The following is a 27,607-nucleotide window of genomic DNA, read 5'->3' as shown; positions in this document are numbered from 1 at the left end:
CTTGTTTTAGTATCCCAAAGTGGAGGCTTAAATTATTGGTTTTAGATCTTTCTTTGTTTCTAATATACACATTCAGTGCTATAAATTTCCCTCTAAACATTACTTTTCCTGCATCCCACAAATTTAGACAAGTTGTATTTACATTTTCATTTAGTTTAGAATGTTTTTGAATTTGTCTTGAAGTTTCTTCCTTGACTTACGTGTTACTTAGAAGTATGTTGGTAAACACTTCCCAAGCGAATGAAGTTTCCATTTCTCCTAGTCCCGTGGGGCTCCCAGAGCCAAGCCTCGCTGGCCTTCAGAACCAGATGTCCTGGGGTCTCCTTCTCCTCCCAATGCTGGAACCCAGGCTAGAGCCTGATGTGGGGCTCAGAACTGTCACTCCTGTGGGAGGGCCTCTGCAACTTAACTATTCTTCAGCTTGTGGGTCGCCCGCCGGAGGGGTATGGGGCCCAATTATATCGTGAGCACGCCCCTCCTACCGTCCCGCTGTGGTTCCTTCTTTATGTTTCTAGTTGCAGAAGATCTTTTTTGCTAGGTTCCAGCCTTTTTTTCAATGGTTGTTTAGCATTCAGTTGTGGTTTCCTTGTAGTCTCAAGGAGAGGCAAGCTCATGGTCCTACCACTCTGCCATCTTGACCGGAAATCTCATTCTTTTGTGGTTTTAACTAAGCATTTGGCATGATTCCATTTTCACTTCTTTTTAACCATATCAGTTATATTTCTTTTTACATTTTTTTTGTAGTGTCCTATAGTTCACAGTACATTTACAACTAATCCACATCCACTTTCAAAAGATACTGTACCACTTCACAAGTGCAAGTACTTATAATAATAAAATAATCCTAATTCTTCTCTTCTTCTGTCCACTGTATCATTGCTGTCATTCATTTCACTTACCCATAAGCATATAGAATTGACCGACCCTTGAACAATGCAGGGGTTATCCACTGACCCCTGACACAGTCAAAAATCTGCATGTAACTTTACAGTGGGCCCTCCATGTCTACAGTTCTGCATCTGTGGGGAAGCTCTTAGTAATTATTGTTTCACATATTGCTTCTATTTTTTTTCTTTCTTCTCCTTCAAATATTCCCATTGCACATATGTTTTACCTTTTGTAATTGTCTCACAGTCCTTGGGTATTCTGTTCTGTTTTTTTCAGACCTTTTTCACTTTGATTTTCAATTTTGTAAGTTTCTTATTGTCATATCCTCAAGCTCAGAGATTCTTTATTCAGCCATATCCGGTCTACTAATGAGTACATCAAAGGCATTCTTTGTTTCTGTTACAGTGGTTTTTGCCCCAGCTTTTCTTTTTCATTCTCTGCTTACATTGCCATCTGTTCCTGTATGTTGTCTACTTTTTCCATTAAATCCCTTATCATATTAATTATGGTTTTTAAAAATTCCTGGTCTAATAATTCCTGGCATATCTGACTGTGGTTCCGATGCTTATTCCATCTCTTCAAAGTGTTTTTGTCTTTTAGTATGCCTTGTTCTTTCTCTTTTGAAAGGTAGACATAAAATACTGGGTAAAAGGAACTGTGGTAAATATGCCTGTAGTGATGGGACGGTAAGGTGTGGAGGAAGGAAGTGTTTTATAGACCTATTATTAGGTCTCAGTCTTTTGGTAAGTCTGTGCTCCTGGCCTGTGAACTTCACCAATGCTTTTCAGTCCCCCTCCCTGCACCCCCCTGCAAGTGGTACAGGATGGCAGGATGGCTATGGTGAGCTGAAATAGGGTATTTCCCTCCCTTCCTCCAATTAGGTTAGACTCTGGTAGAATAGTTTCTTCTGATTCTAGTCCTTGTTGAGAAAAACAGAATGTTCTGTCATATTTAAAAATAGTTACTTTCTCCTTTCACCTGCCAGAAGCAGAGAGGAATTTTTCTTCAGTGTTCACTGCAAGAACCCAGTAGAGCTCCTGGAGGTAAAACTCACAAAATTATGACTCAGTCCCTCTGGAGTTTTTAACACTCAGATTTGTCCACCCTGAGCCTCCAGCAGTTCATCAGCTTAAGTTTAGTTCTCCTCTTCTGGCCCTGGTTTCTGTGCGTTTCTGTTGGTGGGTTTCTGCTTGAGCAGTTGTGATTCTCTGTATCTGCCTGTCTCTCCAGTTTGGGGGGCAGCAGTTTTGCCCTGTGACCTCACTCCTCTGACAGATCTCAGAAGGGTTGTTGATTTTCCCATTTTCCTTTTTAAGCTCTTTGCATACCAGACCAGAAACCTGGAAACCAGAACTTGGAAATATTTTCATTTTTATTTTTATTTGTCAGTTTCAAATCTGGGGAAATAAAGAAGTGGTGGAGTGGATAGGGAATCATAATCCTTCTGACGACGGCAAGCAGTATTATTTTGATACATGTCTTTCCATCCTTAGTGTTTTTTTTTAAATTTATACAAATGAGATTATACAGTTTTGCTATCATCATAAGATCCTCAAACCCAAATGGAACGAGATATGTCCTCCCCTCGAATATCTTTTTCTTGTGTTATCTGTATCATTTCATCATCTACCCCCACTCACCAAACCAGGAACCTGAGAGCTGTCTCTGACTTCCCTCACATCCATTTAGATCCTAAATCATGATAGTTACACTTTTCTAAATATTTTTATCTGTTTTCTTTCTCTCTTCTATTACCACTTCTCCTGGTCAAAGCCCTCATTGACCCCCACTCACCAAACCAGGAACCTGAGAGCTGTCTCTGACTTCCCTCACATCCATTTAGATCCTAAATCATGATAGTTACACTTTTCTAAATATTTTTATCTGTTTTCTTTCTCTCTTCTATTACCACTTCTCCTGGTCAAAGCCCTCATTGATTTTTTCCCTGAACTCCTGCGGTAATAGAGCCTGTCTCTAGCATTATCTCCTTTAAATTCTGTACAAATGTCACTTGGATGATATATTTAAAATGCGTATCTGACCATATGACTTTCCTGCTTAAAGTCCTTCAAACCCTTCATTGACTCCTCATTGCCTTTAGGATAAGTCCAAGCTCCTGATCATGGTCTGTGGATCTCTCTGTGGCCAGAACCTCTCCAGATTCATCTCCTGACACTCCCTGTCCCCTTTCTTATGTTCCAGTATCATGGAACTTCTTATAATTCCCCCTCCTAAACCTCTTTCCCGTCACTACATGATACTTTCTTAACTATGTGCCTCACACAGGAATGCCTTTTCTCCCATTCTTCCCACCTCATTAATGCCTACTCATTTGTTAAGGAGGTTAGCTGTTAGCTCCTCCTCAGAACTCATCTAACCCTTGGATACCCCTACTCCCCAAACTGGGCTTCTAGGTACAAATCTCTATCATTACATTTCCTCCCATTCATTTATTCATTCCAGCAACTAACCAGCAATGTTTGTGCTAGGCAGAATTTGGGGCACTGGGATACAACAGATGATAAAGAAAAAAAAAGTTCCTTTCCTAATAGAGTTTATATTCTAGTGAAGGGAGATACAAAATAAGTAAAAATATATGTCCATAGGCTCTGATGAAAAATGAAATGAGAGGGATGGAATGTTCTGGGTTGGAGGGGAGGCTGCTATGTAAAGAACATGATCAGGGATCATGTTGATAATGTGGCCTTTTGAGCAGAGCCCTGGCGGGAGTGAGAGTGAACCCCACACACAAATGTGAAGAAACCTGTGGTGAGTGTGCTTGGTGTGCTCCAGGATCAGCAAGGAAGGTGCAGTGCTTACAGCAGAATGGGTGAGAGGGGGTGAAGCCGAAGATGAGGTTTGAGAGCTAATGGCAGGCTGTGTAAGAATTTTGACTTTGGCTTTTACCCTGCGATCAGAAACCATGGAGGCTTTTGTGCAAAGTGACAGTATCTGGCTATGTGTTTTTTTAAAAAGATCACTCTGACTGCTGGGTTACAGATGGGTGGGGTAGGGGTAGTGCTGGGAAGGGGCAGAGGCTTGGAGACCAGTTAGGTGGTTGCTGCAGTCATCCAGATAAAAGGTGATGGTGGCTTGGGCTGACCAGAGTAGAGCCAGTGGAAGTGGTGATACGTGATTGGATTTTGGATAGACTTTGAAGGTAGAGCCAATTGGATTTATAAAGAATTGGATAAGGAGTATGAGAAAAAACAGGAGTCAAGGGTAATTTCTGGGTTTTTGGCCTGAACAACTGGAAAGGACAGAATTGCTGTGAAATGGGGAAGGTGGCAGGAGAGTTTGGATTTAAGTTTAAGAAACCTGTCAGGCTTCCAGTTGAAGATGTTCAGTAGGTAGTTAGAAGTATGCATTTGGAGTTCAGAGGAAAGGTCTGAACTGGAGATATAAATCTGAAAGCTTTCAGCATTTAGATATTTCAAAACTATGGAATCAGGTGAGAGGGAAGATAAGAAGTGAGATGACAGTTTTGGAGCACTGCAAACTTTAGAGGCCAAAGTGATGCAGAGGACCAGCAAAGGAAACCACGTGGCTGGTGAGATAGTAGGAGACCCAAGGAGCACAGGAGCAAGTGAGAAATGCACTCTAAGAGGGAGGGAATGACGGCCTGCATGCAGTGCTGCAGAGAGCCCGAGTAAGATGAGGACATTGTATTATAAATCTCCGTTTATATATATGTCTCCTTCAGTTGGCTGGGAACTCGGGAGCAGGAATGCATATAGCGATGTAGTTATTTACAGCCTTGAAATCAGTAACAGGAATGCCATTCAATGGCTGTTTGTCCTTAGGCTGGTTCTCTCAGTCCCTTTGAGCTTCAGTCTCATCTGTAAAATGGGGAGAATATAGTATCTCTTCCATTGAGAGGTTGTGCAGACCAAATGAGAGCATCCAGAAGAAACACTAAGCATAGTCCCTTTCATGCAGTTAAACACATGATGGTTATTATCATTATTAGTAATTTAGTCTCCCTGGCACAGTGCCTCTTCCTGTTCAGCAACATTTAATGAATGAACCAGTGAATTGCTTGTTCATTTTAACATTTCATTTGGGGCATTCCCCTGTGTGCTTGTGAAGTATTAACATGGCATTTTTGGGGTTTCTCCAGGATCTAATACTGATCCTCACAAAGCGATTCTGAAAGAAGAGAGGAAGAGAAGTCCTCGGGCAGAGCTGATGCGATGGAGCTCCCCAACTACAGCCGGCAGCTGCTGCAGCAGCTCTACACCCTGTGCAAGGAGCAGCAGTTCTGTGACTGCACCATTTCCATTGGTACCATTTACTTCAGGGCCCACAAGCTTGTCCTGGCCGCTGCCAGCCTGCTGTTCAAAACCCTGCTGGACAACACAGACACCATCTCCATTGACGCCTCTGTCGTGAGCCCTGAGGAGTTTGCCCTCTTGTTAGAAATGATGTACACAGGCAAGCTACCTGTGGGCAAGCACAACTTCTCCAAAATCATCTCTTTAGCCGACAGCCTGCAGATGTTCGATGTGGCTGTCAGTTGTAAAAATCTTCTGACTAGCCTTGTAAACTGCTCTGTTCAGGGTCAGGTGGTGAGGGATGCCTCCACACCATCCCTGGAGTCATCCAAGAAGGAGTCGGAGAAGCCCGAAGTAGAAATCCTTTCCTCCGAGGATGCTGGAGAGCTTCATTCTTCTCTGGAGGTTTCCACCCCTCCAGGGGGGCCTGTGAAAGCTGAGATGGAGGAGGCAATCCAGACGGTTGCACAAGAGTTGAGTGTGGATCCCTCCACTGCCCAGGAGATTCAGGGCAATGCAGACACCCCAGCTGAAGTTTGTTCCCCCTCCCCTGTTGTGCAGACCTTTAGTGGGGCAAAGGAAGCCAGCACAGAACCAGGTGATACTCATTTCATAGTTGTTCTGTAATCTGTCCTTCTGTTGTCAGTTACTAGATTCAGTGATCTTTATGAGTTCTTTTGTTTCATTGATAAATTTACCAAAGACCACTGCTAGGTGGGAAACCAGAATCCAATATAATACTCGTATCAGGGCATTCTTCTTTTAAAAGAAGTGGTTTTGAGTGTTGGAAGCCTGAAGATGAGCCACAGAGCAGAAAAGCAGTATTGAAATAATGATGTACCGTTTTTGATACTTACCCATTATTTTAACCAGGATGAGGGAGGCACAAAAGAGGAAGCTGTTAGAGAAGCGGTTTTCTGTTACTTGTAATTGATATGTTAGATGTCAGTTATAAGTGTAGTATATGACCTAAAGGTTCTCAGCTTAAACTTTTAAAAAATCATTCCAAGTAGTCACTGATTTTTTAAAATTTTGTTTTGTTTTACATTCAGAGTATGAGGGGAAACATTACCAGCTGAATTTTCTTCTAGAAAATGAAAATATCTTCTCAGATGCACTCTTGATTACCCAGGATGTTTTAAAAAGACTAGAAGAATGTTCAGAAATTAAAGGCACACAGAAGGAGGTAGGTACCATGAGTTTTGTTTGCTGGTTTAGTGTCTCAGGATAGCAAACCAACTTCCCATATGGGACAGAAACACAGAAATGCAAAATACTCCGGAGTCTCAATTTTGTTCAACCTTAAAAAAAAATTTATTCACTAAAGGACAGTCTTGCAAAAGTGCTAGAGAAGATACTTTCAAAATGAAGTTATATTTTGATCACTAGGTGAATCCCAGTACACAGCCAGTTTTGATCCAGGATACTTAGCTGAGCATACTGTTTCCTTCTGCTTAATCAGGGATGAAATGAGGCAGAAGGTAGTCATGGATAACCGCAAATCAGGCATTAAATAATAAAAACAAAAAACAGAACAACAATAAATACTCAAAACATGGTACCAAAAACACTATAAACTTACTAGTGAATTGCATCGATGTTTAGGAACACAGTGGCCATTTTCAGACGTGAAGACAATGGCGGTGAACACTGGTTGAATACTTACTGTGCTGCTCTTGGTACATATGTTATCTCACTTAATCCTCACAGAAATCATTGAGGTGGATACTATTTTGGTTTCATGGGTGAGAAGCTCTTTCTCAAAGAAGTGATGTAACTTGGCCAAGGTTGCAGAGCTCATCAAACTAAACTCTGAGCAAGATTTCAAACCTAAGCATTCTGACTGCAGAGCTCTTCTCTTACCATTGAGTTCCTGCCTCCCAATAGAGTGAGAAATGATACATGTATTTCATGTCTGTATAAATGTTTAGGTAACTGCCCAATGGTTATCATGTTCTGCTTCCGAGCTGATGCTTTCTCCTTTTCACTGTCTCAGTGAGACACATCCCCACCTGTGGGCTCCCTCACTGCCTGCTCCCTCACACCTGGCCCTGCAAGGCCCCTTCGGAGCTCCCCTTGCTTCCCCTTTCTCCCAGCCATGCCTCCCATTCTGAGAGGTGCAGGCACTGTCCCTGCAGCCTGCTCATCTGATCCGAGGGGTCGTGTGGGGCACTCTCCAGTGTTGCTGCAGACAGTTTAGTGTCTGTTAGTTACTATTAATCCAAGCAATAAATGCCTTCTACTATTTAGATATTTCCCTGATTCATAGCAAGTTACTTTTTTAAAAAAACAAATTTAAGGTCAAGCATTTTTTAACCATGGCTAATCAGTTGTTGGCTCTAAATTGTTTTCTTGAGAGCTAAGCTGTTTACAAGACTGGGCTAACCCTGGTGACTTCCTTAGGGGAGGTTTCAACTTGTAAATCGTTTTTGTACTAATTATGCTGAAGGACATTATGGTTTTATATTTTTGCACTTGGATGTTCTCTTAACTGTTCAATCCATCATTTTTGTCACTAGTTTGTTACCGTGGTAGCTTATAGACACTCCTCTTCATTTTCTCTCTCAAGACTTCCTCTCCACTTAACTTTGGTTGCAGAGGAACAATATTCAAATTATTAAATCAGCAGTACTGGAATTATTAGTGTCACCTCTGTACTTCCTTAAACTGTGTCTTATGCTTTTTTTTCCTCACACTGGTACCAAAAAGTGTCTGGCAGATAACAGGTGCTCAAGAAATGTTTGCTGTACATAGATTCATTCAACATTTTGCCCCCAGATTGTGTCCTAATCTTTTGATGGCAATAACATTAATAGTACTTCGCAACAGCACTGATTCACTGTTGGTGATCATTATAGGCTTGTTATTTCTTCCTCGGTTTTAGAGGTCAGTGTAAGAGCTCTACAAATCACTTGATGGCTGTATTTAAAACTGATTGTTTTATTCCATAATATATCGTTCAGCTACAGAAAGAAAAAGGGAAAAAATACCTTGAGAACATAAGATTAAATTAAATAAAATATAGAGTTGGGGAGGTACTGCTTTGTATTTAGTTCTTGTCCTTCTCTCTCACTTTCTTTTAGACAGCTTTATTGAGGTATGATTGACATACAGCAAACTGTGCCTGTTTAAAGTTGTACAGTTCGATAAATTGTGAAACCTGAAATCAGCACCACAATCAAGATAGTGAACATATTCCTTGCCCCTTAAATTTTCCTTACGTTCCTTTGTAATCCCTCCATCCTCCCCTTTCCACTCGCCCTTCCCCAGGTAGCACTGGTCTGCTTTCTCTGTGTATAGATTAATGTGCATTTTCTAGAGTGTGATATGAATGGAATCATATAGTCTGTATTCTTTTTGGCCTGGCTTCTTGCATTAAGCATACCTGTTTTGAGGGTTATCCATGTTGTTGCATGTTCATTACTTTTAATTGCTGAGCAGGGTTCCATTGTACAGATATATCATTTATTTATCCAGCTCTACCATTCACTAGCATTGTGACCTGCAGCAGCTTAATCTCTGTAATGCTTAATTTCCTAATTTGTAAAATTTGGGAATGTTATCACCTATATCACAGGGTCATTGTGAAATTAATTAAGATTTATGTAAAACTTATACTAAAATGCCAGGCACATAGAAGGAGCCCAGTAGGCGATGACTGCTATTGTTTGCCTACGCATTAACTCAGGACTTTCAGACTTAGCCTTGAAACCCTTTTTTGCATGATGCCTTATAAATATTCGAGAGCATGATCACTTACTCTGACACGAGATGGTTTGTTGTTTCTCTTAATGTTAAACATGTTAGTGTTTAAGCTTAATTTGCAAATCATGCTTTCAAATAGGTACCATGACACTTAGAAGTAGCTTCCTGCACGGCAGGATTGGTGTCTCCTACAAAACCATCAGTCTCCAGAACAACAGTTCAGTGTATATAAAAATGATCTGGTGCCATCGTTAAAATGCACATCTCCAGACGGCATTTCCCAAGAGTCTGATTCTTCGGTTGTGACCTGGGAATCTCCATCTTTAACAAGTTCCCCATGGACTGCTGTTGTGGTATCTCTAGACTATACTTTGAGAAGCATTGCTGGAAAAGTTAATGGCTTACAAAATTCTTAATGTATGATGGCAGATGTCATGATGTCTATGCTGACAGCTCTCAATGTTTTAAGGAGCTGCTAAATACCCATTTTTCCCAAGCATTACTCTTTGCTTTCCTTTTGATTCAGCAAATATTTACTGAGCAACTGGTTTGTGCCAGGCATTGAGCTGATTGCTAGGAAAATAAACATAAATAAGACTGGCTCCCTATCCTTATGGAATGTCTTGAGAGGAAAGAAATCCTGCCACATATGTAATTTGGGGGAAAGTATGCACAGAAGTCACCCGATTGCAGGAATCCCCAAAAGACTTCAGTGCTGAATGTATTTAAAAACTGTTCACTTGGAACATCATTCTGCATTTCAGCTACAATTGTAAAGGTTGTTTGGGGATTTTGTCTGTTGTTATTGCTGTTCTGTTTACATATTTTTAGCTCCCAGAGAGCTTTGAATTTTTTTGTTGCTGTTGGTTGTTATTTGGTTAATCATCATAATATTAAAAAGACAGCTCAACATTAAAAATAACCTACACTTAGATGTGTAATTTTGAAGCCTATTAAGGCTTGTGAGTGATGTTCTGATTGAGATGGACCAGCCTGTTCCTTTTCTGAAAAACAGACGTGAGATATGCAGCTGGCCGGGATTGAGTTTAGGGAGGACACCATGAACCAGTGTCCTGATTATTTTATTTCCTGAGATGAATGATGAAAGGTGGCAAAGCCATTCCCTGAGCAGTGATTGCAGCAACATGAGAAGAGGCTGGGCTGCTTGAATTGTGTGAAACCAAAGCCAAAACTGATTAAGGAGAAATCTCTTGGGTGCTGGGGTGGGAGAGTGTCTTCCGCCTGTCTTTATCTCAGTGTGATATCCCTTACCCATTAGAAAAATCAGGTACTGACCTAAGAGGCTTTGTGACTGAGCTGAGTAAAACTTATACTTAAAGGCAGACTTACACTTCTTTTCCGCTTTTGTGCTAGAACTTTTAATTGTCTGTTCTCTTTATTCCTAGCCATGTCCCAGCTTTTAATTAATTGTGTATATAGCAAAGTGAGTCTTTGACTAGAATAAGGAGATAACTTTTTCTGCTATTGATTTCCTTGCTGTTTGATCCACTTTTTACCTAAAGTTCTAGAAAGACTCCCAAAGCTGAAGACCTGGTAGCATCTTTTTCCCCTTCAACTTTGTTTCAAAGGCAAACAAAATTGAAGGCTCTTAGTGAATCTGATATTTTCAACTGTGCCAGTGCTTTGGAGGTTTGTCGAGAAGTACGGGTCTGTGTTTTGTGGACTGTGTTCACTGACGGTATAGGGTAATCTTAAGAAGTGAGTTGATAGGATTCACTTGTCAGGTCTATGAGAGGTGAAATAAGTTGTTGGTTTTTCAGATCTCCTCTCTGCTAATTACTAAGTCTAAGATATGCAGCTGTAGCTAGAAGAGCTAGTGGTTGTATGGGAAGGGAATTTCATTCAGTTAAATGAACACTTATTAAGCACCTATTGTATACCAGTCTCTACACTAATCACTGAGACCAGGAGGAATGGTACAGATTTTTTAGATTGTCTATATTGAACAGAGATTGAACCCAGTGTTCAATTTGAGGTTGATTCCAGTAAGTCCAATAGAATCCAGTGAAATGGATTTGGTTACACTAAAAGTAACTGGAACTGGATGAAGGGGGTGCCAGCTCAACGGAATAAGCTCAGTGTTTGATCCGGGTACTCTGCTCACTAGCCATGCAACCTTGGGCGAGTTACTTCACCTCTCTGACTCTCCTTCAAGTAGTCATAGTAATGCCTCCAAGGTCTGATATGGGGAGTAAAGTAGATGGCACGTATGCACAGTATCTAGAATGGTGTTGAGCTGCTGTGGTATCATTCTTGCCATTGTCTGGTCCTCGACATTCAGGGAAGGCATGAGCAAACAAGAACACAATGTAATCTAGACAAATCCGAAGGCAGTAAGCAAACAGTTGGGAAAATAAGTAAATTCAATTAGAAGACCGAGTGTAAAGGAAAGATTAAGTGGTTTTTCACATATAATGGAAAGAAAACTGTCCCATCTTTAAATATATTGACCTATATTTAATTCATAGATAAGAGTTCTTTGAGTACTTGTGTGACCATGATTTGATATGAATTTATTAAAGTACCTTTAACTCTAAGAGTTAAAAGAGTTTCAAATTATGGTTAAAGCACAGAACTCTGTTTTGGTCCATTTCTTAGAGTTCTGTTACGTGATAGCAATCAGTGAATTCCAGGCTGTTGCAATATGTGACACCCTTCTGTTTAGGAAGATAACACTGTTTCAGAAAAGAGCTCACTCCAGTGTAGAGCCCCAGGCATCTTAGGGGACTGACGGAGTAACAGTTACAGTGCTGGCTCTGGTGCAGGTCCCCAGTAGGTTCTGAAAGAAAGAGCAAAGAGCAGGGCTGTCCAGACAGCCGACTGCTCCCTCCTGGCCCTTTCATCAGCCCACCCCTGCTTCTCTTCCCAGATGGTCACCCTGGTGGCACTGCTGAGCAGCGAAGTTAACAAATGTTTTAATTTCACTGCTGAGCAGTTCTGCAGAGGAGGAGACAGCAGAGGGGATAATGAGAAGCGCATCAGATGCCGCCACGATGAAAGCTTCTCTTCCCCACTGGCTCAAATGATAATGCCAGACAAATGGGATACTGAGAGAGGTGGTTGTGGAATACTCGGAGAGCTTCGGGTGAACAAAAACTGGCCTAAGAATGAGATAGCTGTATGCTGTATTGACTAAGATCTGCAGAAGGAAGGAAGGAGGGAAAGGGAAAATAAAGGGGAAGAACCAAGTTTAAAACTTAGGGCATTAGCAATAGTGGGTCTTTATGAATGAACTATTGCTGTGTTAAGCAAATTACCCTTAAAATTTAGCGACTTAAAAGAACAAACATTTATGACCTCGTGGTTTCTATGGGTCAGAAATTCAGGCATAGCTTAGCTGAGTCCCTGGCTTAGGGCCCCTCACAGGGCTGCAGTCAGGGTGTCAGCCTGGGCTGCAGACACGTCAAGGCTCAGCTGCGGAGTGTCTCTTTCTAAGCTCACTCACTAACTGTTGGCTGGGGACGTGAGTTCCTTGCCACGTGGACCTCTCTGGAGGGTACCTCACAACATGGCAGCTTGCATCCCCCAGAGCAAAGACACTCAGAGAGCTCACATGTAGGCAAGATGGAAATCTCAGTAACCTAGCCTCACTGGTGGTTCCCGTTACTTTTGCCATATAGGAGCAAGGCATCAGGTTCAGCCCAACGGCATGGAAACCTGGAGGCAGGCATGCTGGGAAGCAGCCACTATGGAGGCTGCCTACCTCAGGTCCCTACAGCTGTCAGGGAAGAGGCATTCTAAAGAGATTTTAGGCCAACTAAGGAGAGCATGAAAGGTTGAATAAATGTGACCAAAAGGAATTAAGCATTCAACTGAAATCTTTATCTCATTTGTTTATTACTTTAAAAATAGAGACAAGATGAATTATTTGATGTTCATAAAAGTTATTTATTCCAGTAAAATCTTAATGTGGATTATTAAATTGTGTTTTACTATGTTTACTTTGGGAGATGACCAAAAAACATGGAAACCTTTTTGTTTTCAGTTTAACTTAGCTTTAGCAGTCCTCTCTGATCAGAAAACAAGCTAGAGCAAATTCAAGAATCAAAGTCTAACTCATAATCCTCTGTATTTGGGAAGAGCGTAGAAGATAAAATCTCTCTAAACAACAATTGTAAACATGTAATTACTGTCAGAATTTATAACAGCTGTCTAGGTGAACTTCGCCAGTGTACGTATTCATGAGATCCTTTTGTGTTGTATGTGTCCAGAAAACCTGAACTTTTTGTTCTCTAAATACTCCCACGAGAAAACAATTTTCTTTTATAGTATCAACACTACAAAACATCAAAGGTAGGTGGTAGATTTGCCAAGTAGGGGTATAAAGACTATACATAAGACCTTCCACTTGAAATTAAGTTTTGATTCCCAGATTTTTTTCGAATCCATTCATTACCGCTGAAATAGAAATATTAATTCTGCCTTCCAGTTGGCCTTCCTCCCATTTGTGAGAGAGATGCTCTGTCAGACCAAAGAAGGGAATGCTAATGTTGTTTATTTTATTCCATGGAGTTGTTGATATTTTAGTGCTCTAGGTTTCAAAGAGTCAAGATGGTGAGTTTGGTTTGAGGCATGTGGTGCTGAGACCCTTGGAGGATAAGGCATATCTAACAGAAACTGTGGCTCTGGAGTTCAGGATTAGAGAGCTAGTTTTCAGGGTTATCTGCATGGTTAAAGCTGTACATGTGAGAGCTTTTCGAAAGGGAGCATATATAAAGTGGAGGGGGGAATAGTTGAAACCAGAGCTGCTTTTGGTTATGGATTTGGAAGAAGAACCAGTGAGGAAGGCAGAAGAAGAGTCGTTAGAAAGGCAAGTTCTGGTCTAAAATGCTTCAGTATTAAGAAGTCAGAGAATTGTGGTGCAGAGGCAACAGGAATATCAAACGCCATGGAAAGGTCAAGTAGGCGGGGACTGAATTGTTGAGGGCCTCCTTGCAAATCCAAGGAGCATGGGGTTCCTGTGGCTGGCTGATCTCTCTTTCTGGGCACTTGTGTTTCACAGACCCTAATAGGATGTCTTGAGGGGGAAGAAGGACAATCAGCATTCCAGAGAATCCTGGATAAAGTAAGAAATGAGAGCCTGGATGTTCAGACTGTTGTGTCCCTGTTGAGGCTGTACCAAGATTCTAATCCTGCAGTAAAGTCAGCCCTGCAAGACAGAAAGCCCGCAGACGCAGAAGCAGCACAGCCAAAAGGTAGGAGAAACCTTATCCACCTGAGGGGCTGAGTTTTATTCTGGGAAGATGCTATAAAGTTTGCTCCAGTGATGCATTTCTTCGGTGGCTTAGCTATTGTTAAGGGATTTTCGCATAAATCCTACCTGCAGTTTCAGAGGCTGCATGTTAAATATATACGAACTAATAAGAGTCTTCATTTCTTCTACCCACTAGTTAACTAATCTGACACCTTGAAGTTGGAGAATACCATCAATGTGTTCTCCTGCCCTTCAAAAAGCCACACATCCAAATCAATGTTTTGAGTGCCCAGGGTGAACTGGTTTGCTGACAGCACTTAAAGACTGAAGTTTTCTCTCATTTGGGTTAGGTACAAAGCAGTGGCCTTGCCAACCAGAAGTTAACCTCTGGCTGGCTCTACAGCTTTGTGCTTCGACAGATAAATGAAACATTTTTTTCTTTCATAGAGTTTAAACAGAATAATAAAGTATTTTCCTCTCCAAAAAGAGATTCTGCATTCTAGTGCTCAAAACAGGCTGGGAATCACTTTACTATTCTGTTAGATCTCTCCTGACAAACCATGCTGTCATTTCCTTCAAATTGACTAGCTTCTCTTGTTCCTCTCTAACTCTTTCTCCCCCAGGGAGCACAGAGGAGGGAAAGACCTTGTCTGTTCTGTTACTAGAACACAAAGAGGACCTGATCCAGTGCGTAACACAGCTGAGACCTATCATGGAGTTCCTGGAAACAGCCAAGGAGGAATTCCTGACTGGCACTGAGAAAAGGGTAACTGTGTCGAGTGTCTCTTCCTCCCTTCTGAATTCATATAGCACTTTTTTTTTAAGCCTCTTTTGTGGCACAGAGCACTTTTTATCTTGCAGGGTTTTTCACAGACTACATAGTAAGCACCTGCAATTTCAGGTTCTTGCTTCATGCCTCAGTGTGTCCATCCCCTGCAGCAGCTTGCTGAGCACCCTGCACATGGTAGTCAGGCATTAAAGCTTTAGATGCGTGGATGGATGGAAGGCTATTCCTGCTCTGACTCAATGAGATTTTAATATAAAACATTTGCCCCAAGAATTAAAGTATTTAGGCACATTTGTAACTGTTTTCACATTTTTTCCCTCTTAACAGAAATGATAACATTGTTCATCTTTAAAAAATTGGGAAGGCAAGTAGAAAGAGAAAAACCGGAATCTCCCACCGTCTCACCACTCACAGCTGATCACTGCTAACATTTTGGAGCATGTGCTCTCACTTTTTCCCGTTTGAGTCATCCTGGGATGGGGTTATCATTAGTTTTATAACTTTATTTTTTAACTTAGTACATGTGAATACATTTCCACACCTACAATACAGATTTTGGTAGCTATACTGTCTTCTGTCTAATGAATATACTATAATTCATTAATTCTTTATTCTTGGGCATTTTTTCCTAAGTTTTTGCTATTCCAATATTTTGCTGTTATAAATGATGTTGCAGGGAGCATTTTGGACACAAATTTCTGCACACTTCTCAGAGTATTTCCTCGGAATAATTTCTAAGAAGTGAGATTTTGGAATAGAGAGTATAAATTTTTTCAAGTGTTTGAGATATATTGCCAAATTGCCCTTCAGGAAGGTTGTACCGATTTACTCTGCCACCAGCCAGCTGCTAAAATCCTCATAAAACTGCTAGCATGACTTCTCAAGTCAACTAGATAACTGTATTTGTTGGTGTTATTGATTTCAACTTTGTGCTAAAAATATTTTTATATCTGGAAGGAAGAAATAGGGACAGAGAACTTTTGTGGCGTCAAACTGTGGGAAATGACTTCAATGTTCAGGAGAGAAAACGTTTGGAAACCGCTGGTGTGATGGCTGAGCACTAGGTGGATAGTGAGGGCCGGACCCTAGATTTCCTTCTTCTCAATGATCTTATATTGCTATTTTTTCATATAACATGGGAATAGCCTTTAATCTCAAAATTATATTTTGCAGATTATGTTTTTAAAAGTTTACCTTCCTTGAACTTCTTCGAGAAAGATAATATATGCACAGAATAAAATTAAAGCCCTGTTTTCTCCTTAGTCTTCAAATTAAGTGGAAACTTAGGCACTCAGTTTAAGTAAGTTGCTTATAGCTCTAGAAGTACCTAATTCCTTATTTAGTGATTCCATTCAATTACTCATTCAAACTTTTTCCTTATTAGCTAGATTGAATCTGTCCTTTGAACTGTTTCATTATCTTGCTAAAACAGCATTTATAGGTAAAGCCAAACTCAGCCTTATTCTCTGTAGCAAGACAGACCACGCTGTCATTTTCTTCTGTCACTTTCAGTTTACTTGACAGAAAGGGCTGAAGCAGAAAGAACTTAAATTAGTTATAAATCACAAAAACACTTCTTAAGATTGGGGATCCACCAGAGCTTCATTAAGCTACTCTTTCTCACGAAAATTGAAGGAAAATAATAAAGCAGGAGTGTAGAGGTGAATGTTGATCAAATAGTCACAGTGTTTTGACATCATGTGGAACGTGCTCCCAGGCCATTTGGAACTTTTTCTCTTATAGAGTGTTGCTAATGCTAGCTAGGTACCCTGACCCTTGTGTATACACACTGCGGGTTCTGTAAGAAGTGGTAACTAGGAATTTCTCTGCTTCAGGACTGGAAACAGATACAAAAATAGTAATTACTATAGCTGCCATTAATTTATTGCTTATTGTGTGCCAAGCACTGTGCTCAGGACCTTTTAAGCATTACCAAATTCTACCCTCACAGCAACTTTATGAAGTCATGGATATTATCCTGATTTTAAAGATGAAGAAACAGAAGCTTAAGAAGGGTAAGCAGCTCACCCAAAGGCACAGCTGCTTGGTACCAGCACTGGAATTCAGAGTTCTAAACAAAGCACATCTTCTTAACCACTGTGCATCCGGCTTCCTAATAATATCAGTAACCATTGTCACTTATTAACAATCACATACGTCCTGGGAGTTACACTTGGCTCTATAAACAGCAACCTCATTTTAGAGAATCCTCAGAACAACTGTGCAAGAGTTGATATTGTTACCTTCTTTTCAAAGAATTTAATAACTTTCCCAAGGTCACACAGGCCATAGATTTTAGAACTGGGATTCAAACTAGGCCTGTGTGGCTTTAAAGTCCATGCTCACTGTCTGGCTGTCTCATTTTGTATCAGATGATGGTTTAGGAACTAAGAGATAGCACGGAAATCAGTGTGATTTTTAGACACAAGCTCTTGAGTTTTAAATTATGATTCATTTAGTAGAAATCTAATACATATTAGACCTTAGACAAAGAGAATGGCTATGCTCTGTACTGACGACGAATATGACAAGTTAATTTGTAATATACATATTCCTTTCATATTTATGTAGTATAGATATTCCTTCCACATGTATAAAACCAATTTTGTTTTGTGGCTAAATTTATTATTTTTAAATGGGAGTTAATTTGATAATGGTGTCCTCTGGCATGCTACCATGACTGATCTGCTTGACTCTCCTGAGAACTGGCATCTTCCCAAAGGAAAGCTCAAAATTCAGTTACTGTGAATCTATAGATTACATGTATTGAAGTAATCCCCTGCCTTATCCATAAGAGCCAAGTTATGCATAGTAAATTATAATTCATTAAGAAATAGTTCGATTATAATAGGAAAATATAAAGTAACTGTCATGTGTTTTATTTTCAACCTTTTGCTAGAGGCCTGTGCCCTCTTGACTCAGAAAGCCCTCTAGCACAGCAAGGAAGAACAAGGGAGTAGAACTCTGGGAAGATGACTGGAGCTGGTGCATGTGGCCACTGGGAGGGAGAAGGATAGATAATAAAGAGTCTGCAGGAAAAAATAATCCAGGAATGCACTTTAAATCTATTATTTTGGAGGCCACAGACAAGCGTATGAAGTATCTGGGTATTCAAATTGCTACATAAATAAAGTAAAAGGAAGTAAAATAATAGAATTGCTTTGAACTTGCAACCTCTACCACTGTCATGTACTTTACCAAATGAACAAAGATTGAAAAACATTGTAACTGTGTTTATTAATTGCCAGGCTATTTCTCAATCTTCCTGTCTGAACAAACTCAATCTAAAGAACCAGGTTAGATGTAAGCTACTCACTGTGTCATAGTGGCCAGCCTAAGAATATTTTCACAAAATGCAAAATGTTGGAGGCAACCTGCAATTGAGAAGGGAAGATTTTCATAGAGCTGTTTGGAGAATGTTTTGGATTTTTATTGAAACAGAATAAGGAAAAGACTATGACAAAAGTGGCACTAGAGACCAGCAGAAGAGGACCTGGAGGCAGGCGTCTTGTAATGCTGTCTTGCTGGGTTTCCAGTGGTGCGTCAGATACATTTAGAATTGCCAGTAACTTGTGTCGGGTTGATTGCTTGCCACTGCAGGTGATTCTGAATTGCTGTGAGGGCGGAACACCCAAGGAGACAATAGAAAACTTGTTGTACAGAATGTCTGAAGAGAAGACCCTGAGTGCTGGGAGTTTGGTAAAACTCCTTCAGGCAGTGAAGATGACATTCCCAAACTTGGGCCTTCTGCTGGAGAATTTGCAGAAATTAGCCACTTTGCCGAGCACCACAGGTATTAGTTAATTATTGACTCTCTGGACTGGAACTACCCCTCCAAAAAATTGCAGCTTGAAACACCCTCTGGTTCCTTGCTGGGGAGATAAGACAGTGTTAAGAAAAGCCATTACGAAAGAGAAACTAGCTCACAAATCAGTGAGGCTCAGTGTTTCTGGAGTTAAGTTCTGAAACCTGAGAACTGCTCTTCTCCATTAAGCTCCCTCACAATGTTCCCATGGTTCAGGGTTTATTAATGTGTGGCTTTCCCAGGCTGTCCCATGTCACCTGCCCACGGAGTGGACAGAAGCTCACGCCTTGATGTCCCCATTCCCACTTGAGTGCTGTGGCTCCAGCACCAGCAGTCCCCGAATTAACTGCCCCTCATGTCAGTCCAGTCTGCGGAAATGAGTCCGTGTCCCACTTAGAAAAACAGCCCAACTCCAGCCAACCCTCTCCCATCTCGGAGCGCTGGAGACTCAGGTGGTTTTCAGAAAAAGGGTATTTGGGAAATGAGAGAACTTATTTACTGGCTTATAAAAATAATGCATACTTACACAACCTCGAACAATCTGAAAAATAAAGAAAACAACCTCAAATCCCACCACTTGATTATTTCAATATTAATACATTGATGTATTGTATCTATCACATTATTTTTACAATGTTGAGACACTACCATGTTTTATAATTTCCCCCATTCAACAATGTGACATAAACATTCTCCACATTTCAGAACACTCCCTAGCATTCTATTTTTTAAGGCCATGCAGTTTTCCATCATAAGGACACGTATGCTGTATCACTCTTACCCTCGTCCGGGGCACATGTGGCATGACGCTTAAGACTGTCGTGACTATCGGGATTTGCACCCTGACTCCTTTGGTAGTTGTGTGACCCTGACTAAGTGACTTAACCCTTCTGAACTTCATTCTCTCCTCTGTGAGACAGGGATAAGAATGATACCTATCACGTTCATTTTTATGGCTACTGTGAGATAATATATGTAAATATTTAGCACAGTGCTCTGCACATAGTAAGCATTCAGTGAACATTAGCTGTTATCTTCATCATCACAATCACAAATTATACACAGGCAAATATCTTTGTACACAGATTTTTTTTTTAACCTTTAGATCATTTCTTAAGGCTAGATTCCCAGAAGTGGAGTTACTGGGCCAAAGAGGAGAATAAATTTTTAAATATCTGCAGAGCTAAGGGGAATGCCTGATAGTTTTGACTTTACTTTCAAATAAATATGACCTTTTAAAAGATTGGCTCAGAGGGCGTATAAACAGAAGAGCAGTAGGTCAGCAGTCCTGACTCATGCCTGCCTGTATTTTGGATCGCCACATGCATCCTTTACCTCAGGCCTGACGGATAATATCCCTTGAATCTGTACGTCTGAATCTCTTACAAGTGCAGCCTTCTAATTACCCCCCTGTTGAGCAATCACTAGCTTCTACCACCGGGCACTAACTTTCAAAGTGGTAGTGGTTTTGTGACCCTGAAGCGCTGAGTGATTAAGTGTAGACCAAAGGAGATGTGAACACATGTGTGTGAGGCCCCAAGCCAGGAGCTGCACTTACTCTCCAGAGGAGACAGCACTCTAATGCCGATCGCGCTCTCCTGCCTTCATTTGTAACTCCTCTCGTGTTCTGTAGGAGAAGCCCTTAAGGAGGTTTTGTTGTATCAAACATTATTGTTTTGCTAATATCCTTACAGTCCAAGCAAGCCCTGATGATTATGGGATTGAGCTGTTGAGACGGTATCATGAAAACCTCTCTGAGATTTTCACAGACAACCAGATGTTACTAAAAATGATCCCACACGTGAAGAGTTTAGCCCCTGGAGAAAGAGAGGTAAGAGAGAGGGAGGGAGGGAGGGTGGGTAAAATGAGAGAAGGAAAAGAGATGAACACATATTTAAAAAATATATGTTTATGTTTTATGTAAACATACGCCGAAACCAGCCATGTTGAGAAATGTTAAGGAATCAGCAGCAAAGGAGAAATAGGTGATCTAACTTCTAAGGCAGAGTGACAAGTAGGATTAGTTGTTATCTCCGCAGTGGTAAGGAAACACATTCAAAAGGAGGCACAGAGAACTTTGCCTTTGTCATGTATGAAAATCTCTTCGGTTGAAAGAGGTGAAGGATGTTGAAAAACTCCTCCCCAGAAATACATTCACTAAAATCCACTGCTCAGACTTGCAGCTCAGCAGCTGGGCCAGTGACTAGAAAGTCCCTTACTTGTATGTTTGTGCTGCGTCTTGAAGGTCATGGAGAAGCTCGTGAAACGTGACTCTGGTTCGGGTGGTTTCAGTGCTCTGATGTCAGCAGCTCTAGAAAAGCAGGCTCTCTCTGCAACAGCCATTTGGCAACTGCTGCTGGTGGCTCAGGAAACAAAGACCTGCCCGTTGAACCTGCTCCTGGAGGAAATACGAAGGGAGCCTGGCGCCGACGCTTTCTTCCGGGCAGGTAGGCTTCCTGACCTCTGTGGTGGCTTTGCCCCCACCGGAGATTATCGTCAGTCTTCCCAGAAAACAGAGGGAGCTTTCTTACGGTAGCCTTCCACATCCCGACCATTAGAAGTAAGGACTGGCGATTTTGTTCAGGGACGTGAGGTTTGTAAACCTTTTAAAGTAAAATACGCAGCAGTCATTCTAAGCTTACGTTAGCAATTATACTCGGTTACAGCACTCCTTGCCACTTTCCTCACTGCAGCCCCAGGTGGCAGATAGATGAGGTATATTCTCAATATGAAGAACTGAATTGAGAAAAAGCGAAAGGAAAAAAAATGGTGCTCGTAGTTTCACTAATGACTTTTCAATCCCTCCCTCCTTTTTCAGTGGCCACACCAGAAAGTGCTGCCTTTGAAACCATCCTGAGGCATCACAGACTGATCCTAGAGGCCGCCCAGCGAAGGGCTGAGCTCAGGTGCTTGACCTCAGAGGAGGAGCAGCTGGCAGAGACAGTGAAAGAGGTGTGGTGGGAATAGAGACGCAGCGTTTGGGGGAGTTTGATGACGCTGATGCCTGGAACTGTCTTCACTCCTGAGGGAGGAGCCAGCTTCCGCGGGGCGGCTGCTGTGGGCCGAGCCCTGGGCTAGGTGATGCTTTGTGATACTTCAGTTCTTTTAATCCTCCCAACTTTTAAGTGGCCTGTGATATCGTCCACAGTTTACTGATAAGGGCGCTCAGGCATCAAGGGGTTCAGCAACATACCTAGGACGTACCAGCTGGACGGGGAAGCAACCAGGATTTGAACTCGGGTTTATGTGACTCAAACCCAGATTTACTGCATTTGTCTCAACCTAGGAAACTCAGAGGGAACCGTGACACTGCCCTCTCCCATGTTCTAAGAAGCAACTTTTTCCAGAGGAAGAAAAGTAAAATTGGTCTTATTACATGCTCTATTCTGGCTTCCAGAAACAGCCAGAATAAACATAGAAAGAACAAAGCCTTTGCCCATATGGGGTAGCAAATTGTGCCAATTCACTTTCTGTAAGGCTTCTCACAGTGTGGCCAGCATCCCAGAAAAACCAGGTGGGGACTGGGGGGGGATTCACGAATTCATCCCAGGATTATGTGCATCTTGAGTGGGAAAGAATCATAAAGGAACATAAAATTAAACTAAATTCACCTGTCGTGCTTCTTGATCCAAGTAGACACGGATGGTGTATGGAAGGTCTGGTTTCTAACTCGATCCACAGGTGACAGCCCAGCCTTGGTCTGACTCTCAGATGGGAGGACGATGGTGCACTCTTCTGGGGGCTTCAGAGGAGAGATTCATCTGCTAGACTCTCTCCAGCGTGCCTCGTACTTCAGAGATGGGGCTTCTGCAGTTGATCAGTTTTAGCCTCACTAATTAGTCTCATGCCTGCCTCCAGGGACATTGGGTTTATTTAGATAGACTTGAAAAGAGCAGAAATAAAATATCTTCCAAAATGAAAATTCCATGTGGCCATCTGTGGATGGTTTAGCTTTATTTTCTCAGTGTTCTGACTCTTTCTGCTGATAGCTCTAACATTCTGAGAGGATGGCTTTGAAATAATATTCTTGGCCTCTTTAAAGCCCCTATTTGAACCTTCTTTAAAAAGCTGAGTTTCTTTATGAAAGAAAATGATGTTTAAAGGGTACATCTAAGTATCTAAAAATGTGAAGCCACTGATCGTGCAGAATTACTTCCCGACATTGAGACAGTTATATATTATGAAAAATTATCTTGATCTTCAAAACAGAAATGCCAACAACCAAATCCTATAGCTTTTTAAGCTTTTAATATTAAGATCTAGGAAAGGTCTTTGGGAGACTCCTGGCTTCTGAGAAGATACTTGCAGAAAACCCTCAGTGCTACCTCGCTTGCACCTTCTTTGTGTTTGCACATTTGTCTTCACGTGTGCCTCCTCGTTTAAATTTTGTTAATTTCCCTGTTCTTGGAGAAAGAGTGTTCTCCACTATATTTATCACAAGAAATCCATCCTTGTTATAGCTGGAGCAATGCATCCCTAAAATTAGCTTTGTTTTCTAATTGAAAACCATGGAAGAAATCTGCTGATATTAACCATAAACCTTTGTCTCATGGTATCCATTTAGATTCTGAGCATTTCCTCTGAGACAACCAGCCCTGAAGCTTCCCTGAGAGCATTGCTGAGCAGAGCCATGGAAAAGTCCATCTCAGCCCTTGAAATATGTCAGCTTCTGTGCAGCGTCCACAGGTCTTTCCCAGGCCTACAGCCTGTCATGCAGGAGTTAGCGAACACTGGTAAGAAACAGAGCGGGTGGGGTCCTGTTAGCTCCCCCAGTCGTTTCCTTACTGGGGAGAAGAGGCAGCAGTTCATGGGAGAGTTCATTGTCGCTGCCTTATTTATTTATTCTATGCTCTCTCAATACTTAGAAAAGTCAGGCATGAATGTAAACTGGTGCTGTTTGTGTTTATCAGAGACTAAGGATGACAGTGATACTGCTTCAGAGTTTCATAAGGATCCCAGGTAGTCTCCATTCTCCCCTAAGAAGGGAAGTTAGAGAGCAAAGTAGAAACTTCGAGAATTCCCAGAGCCATGAAATCTCTCTCCTCTGCAGGTTTCCTTACTCAGGAAAACGGAGAGAAGGAAACGTGGGCGGTGAGTAGTAAATTTCACCTTGAAGCCAAGGACAAAGCAGACGAAAAGACAGCTGAGCCAGCTGAAGAAGACTGCCAGCCTGGGAAGCAGAACGGTCAAGGAGAGACAGGCTCCTTGCCAGAGCAACACGAGAAAGACACTTCTGCCTCCCCAGACTCTGCCAAGAAGAGCTTCATCTGTAAGGCCTGTGACAAAAGCTTCCATTTCTACTGCCGCCTCAAGGTACACATGAAGCGCTGTCGGGTGGCCAAGAGCAAACAGGTGCAGTGTAAGGAGTGTAATGAGACCAAGGATTCTAAGAAGGAGCTGGAGAAGCATCAGCTGGAGGCTCATGGTGCAGGTGGAGAGCCTGACGTCCCCAAGAAGAAGAAGAAGAGGCTCCCGGTGACATGTGACCTCTGTGGAAGAGAATTTGCTCATGCCTCAGGTACATTCAAGAAGGTGAAGTGATAGAGGATGATAATTCTGGAGACTGTGGTTTGGATTCCAGGCCTTGCCTCCAGTTGTATGCAGTAAGGAGCATGGAAGGGCTTAGAAGGTAGAGCAGGTTCCCACAGAGGCTCGGTAGTGTTTCGGAATCAGCTTTCTAAGCTTTAATTGCCCCTCTGTTAAATAGGCTCCCTGATTGTTAGGAAGATGTGAGCTAAAACAGCTAGAACACCTAGTACAGTGCCTTCAATAGAGTTAGTCCTCAGTGAATTGCGGCTATTATTATTCATAATAATGACGAGCTATTTAATACCTCTTAGTTTTCCACTTGTTTCTTGATGGTAAACAAGACTCAGAGGAACCAGGGGATGTAGAGTCAGAATTGTTTTTCCTTGCCCTAGATGTTGGATAAACCTAATGAAACAGAAAAATGAGTTCTGTTCCACTCTTTGTGGGTGACTGGGTCCTATTTAAGAGAGAGAGGATAGAAAAGATAAGCCCAGAGCACTGCACGCCCCATCCGGCGGGGGGGGGGGGGGCGCCCGGGGTGCCCTGACGTGCTGGCGTCCTGTCCTTCCCGCTGTGCTTCCTCTTGAGGCCTGGCCTGAGACGGTGCTCTGGTGTGTCCTCTTGCTGGATTCATGTCACTGATCACTGGTATCTCTGGTCCCTGGCACGGCTTCCCTAGGCATGCAGTACCACAAACTGACAGAGCACTTTGACGAGAAGCCATTCTCCTGTGAAGAGTGTGGGGCCAAGTTTGCGGCCAATTCTACCCTGAAGAACCACCTTCGCCTTCACACTGGGGACCGCCCGTTCATGTGCAAGCACTGCCTCATGACCTTCACCCAGGCCTCTGCCCTCGCCTACCACACCAAGAAGAAGCACTCAGAAGGTGAGTGCTTCATTTTTGCTTCATTTTTCCTGCAGACTTTTCACAGTGTGAGTTGCCTAACAGCCCATTTCATGGAAACAGAGCAGAGCCTCTCTGGGTGCACACGTGATGAGAGTCCATGTGTGCACAGACATGTAAGATGCTGAGAGTTTCTGAAGAGAGGCTGGTTCACCTAACATCATGACTTTATAGTTAGAGAATTTCATGAGGCCAGGAATGCCTTGGGCTTTGGGATGTAGTTCAAGCACAGGAAAACCATTAGTTGAGCACCTGCTGTGGATCAGGCAGTGGCAGATGCTCGGTGACAAAGCTGGAATCCCCGTGCTCGCAGAGCTAACGGTCTAGGGTGTCTCTAGACAGAGACAGTTACAGAGCAGAGTCATCAGTGGTGTGGTGTGAAATAGCACCATTACGAGGAGATGCGGAAGAATGAAGTAGGGGCCTCCAGTGCGGTCGGAAGGAGGAGGCGCAGTGTCAGGAAAGGCTTCTCGGAGGATTCTGTGTGTCGTTTGGAACATTTACGTGTAAGGACTAATGCCACCATCTTCTTGCCTAGGTGGTGGTTGTCGCCCCCTACTGGTCTCCTTCTCTCACCCTTTCCTGACCAGTATTCTTAATACACAGGCCCACGTGGTCCTTCCGAACCGTATCAAGTCACTTCTCTGCTCAAAACCCTGCGAAGGCTTTTTATCTCACTCAGTGTAAAATGTGTACGGCAGCCTGCCAGGCCGTACGGAATCAACCCCCATACCTCTCTGAGCTCACCTCTCACTGCCCTCCCCTCACTCGCCCTCTCCTACCTGTTGCAGCCTCCTTGCGAGGCCCCAGACCTGCAGGGCGCCTGCCTCAGGAATTGTGTTCTTGCTGTTTCCTCTGCTTGCATGTCTTCCCTGCAGATGCCCCACGCCTCACCTCCTCACCTCCCTTCAGCTCTTTACTCACACTTCACTGTCGCCGCGAGGCCTCTCCTGACTGCCCTGTGTAAAATCCTAGCGCCCTAGCCCTAGTTCCCTTGCATTACTGTTCTCCATATTGCTTATCACATGATCTGTAATCTACTGCAGTAGTTTATTTTGTTCATAGTCTCTGCCTGTTAGAATGCATGTTCCATGGGGGTAGAGCTCTTGGTCTTTTCTTTCCCCCTTCCCCCTGCCGTATCTGTGGAACTTCGAACAGTACTTAGCAATTGCAGGCCCTCGATAAACACTTACTGAGTGAATAAATTTCTTGAGCATTTTTCCAGGCAGTACTTACATTCCAGTGGATAAACAGACCACATATAAACGTGTGGTGTTAATTCAGGCAGCAGTCATGCAGTGAAGACAAGTAGATGAGTGAGCAGGGGCGGGGGTGGGCGCCGTTTATTTGTATCATCAGAGGAGGCGGGCGAGACTTGAGTGGAAACCTGAATGCAGTGAGAGGTGGAACCCGTGAAAGATCCGGGAGACCATCACAAGTGCGAAGGCCCTTCCCCAGGTGGGAACGAGCCTCACCTGTTTGAGAGGCCAGAGACAACTAGAAAGGGCTAAAGCACAGTAAATGAGGGGAAGTGTTGAGCGATGCAGTCAGAGAGGTCACTGAAGGCCTCGCAGGTCAGGGCTTTGGTTTTTATGTAAGGCGTGTTAGTTTCTGTTGCTGCTATAAAAAATTACCAGGAACGGTGGCTTAAAAAATGCAAATGCATTATCTTACCACTTTGGAGGTTACAAGTCCAAAACGGGTCTTACAAAGCTAAAACCAAAGTTTTGGTGGAATGTGTCCTTTCTGGGGGCTCTAGGGGAGAACTTGTTCCTTGCCTTTTCCAGAATCGAGAGGTTGTTTCGTTTCTGGGCTGGTGGACACACTACTCCAGTCCCAGCTTCGTCATCATGCCTCCCCCTTGACTCTCCTTCCTGCCTCTTAGAAGGACCCTTGAGGTTCCCTCGGGCCCACTGGTGTAATCCAAGATAAGCTTCCCATCTCAGGATCCTCAGTCACATCTGCAAAGTCCCTTTTGCCATGTGAGGTGACATATTCACCAGTGTCAGGGATTAGGATGTGGACATCTGTGGGGCCATTATTCTGTCTGCCACAGAAAGCTGAGGGACAGTTTTGAGCAGAGGAGTGATAAGATCTGATTTATATTTTTTAAAGTTAATTCTGGCTGCTCTGGATAATAAACCTTAATAGAATAAGAGTATAGTGTAAACAGGGAGATAGGAGGCATTGCAGTGGTCTAGTGTGGAGGTGACAGACTTTTCAACTAGAGCTGTGTTGGAGGGGTTGTAAAAAATGTTTACGTTTGAGGATGTATTTTTGAAAGTGGAAGTGACAGGATTAATAATAGATTGGATGTGGAATGTGAGGGAAAGAGAGAAATTAAGGATGGCTTTGGGATTTTTGGTATGAGCAACTGGGTAAAGGATGCTGCCATTTACCGAAGTGGAGAAAGCATGTGTTGGGGGGGGGGCGGTTGTAGGGGAGGTGGGGCCAGAGAATCAGGAGCTCTGGTTTGGACAGGATCGATTTGAGAAACCTG

The 27,607-nt window shown here is 42.6% G+C and overlaps 1 protein-coding gene across 5 annotated transcripts in view; it reads left to right on the top strand.

Annotated features, from left to right (window-relative positions):
- ZBTB40 (zinc finger and BTB domain containing 40) overlaps positions 1 to 27,607 on the top strand; it is a 69,366-nt gene that overhangs the window by 28,464 nt on the left and 13,295 nt on the right. For 4 of the 5 annotated variants that reach the window (XR_012079413.1, XR_012079414.1, XM_072975154.1 and 1 more), the window contains exons 2-12: positions 5,009 to 5,760; positions 6,215 to 6,348; positions 13,891 to 14,083; positions 14,706 to 14,848; positions 18,470 to 18,662; positions 20,369 to 20,505; positions 20,920 to 21,121; positions 21,493 to 21,626; positions 23,239 to 23,407; positions 23,725 to 24,192; positions 24,883 to 25,089. Coding sequence is in view for 3 of the 5 variants with exons in the window: in XM_072975154.1 (XP_072831255.1) it covers positions 5,082 to 5,760; positions 6,215 to 6,348; positions 13,891 to 14,083; positions 14,706 to 14,848; positions 18,470 to 18,662; positions 20,369 to 20,505; positions 20,920 to 21,121; positions 21,493 to 21,626; positions 23,239 to 23,407; positions 23,725 to 24,192; positions 24,883 to 25,089 (2,659 nt within the window). In the remaining 2 variants the exon portion in view is untranslated. The remainder of the gene's footprint in view (positions 1 to 5,008; positions 5,761 to 6,214; positions 6,349 to 13,890; positions 14,084 to 14,705; positions 14,849 to 18,469; positions 18,663 to 20,368; positions 20,506 to 20,919; positions 21,122 to 21,492; positions 21,627 to 23,238; positions 23,408 to 23,724; positions 24,193 to 24,882; positions 25,090 to 27,607) is intronic. The other variant, XM_031683779.2, reaches the window with a different exon arrangement.

The sequence above is a fragment of the Vicugna pacos genome, chromosome 13, assembly GCF_048564905.1.
Source record: "Vicugna pacos chromosome 13, VicPac4, whole genome shotgun sequence".
Lineage (NCBI taxonomy): Eukaryota > Metazoa > Chordata > Mammalia > Artiodactyla > Camelidae > Vicugna > Vicugna pacos.
The sequence above is the reverse complement of the archived record's forward strand: the minus strand, read 5'-3'. Positions and strand labels throughout refer to the sequence as shown.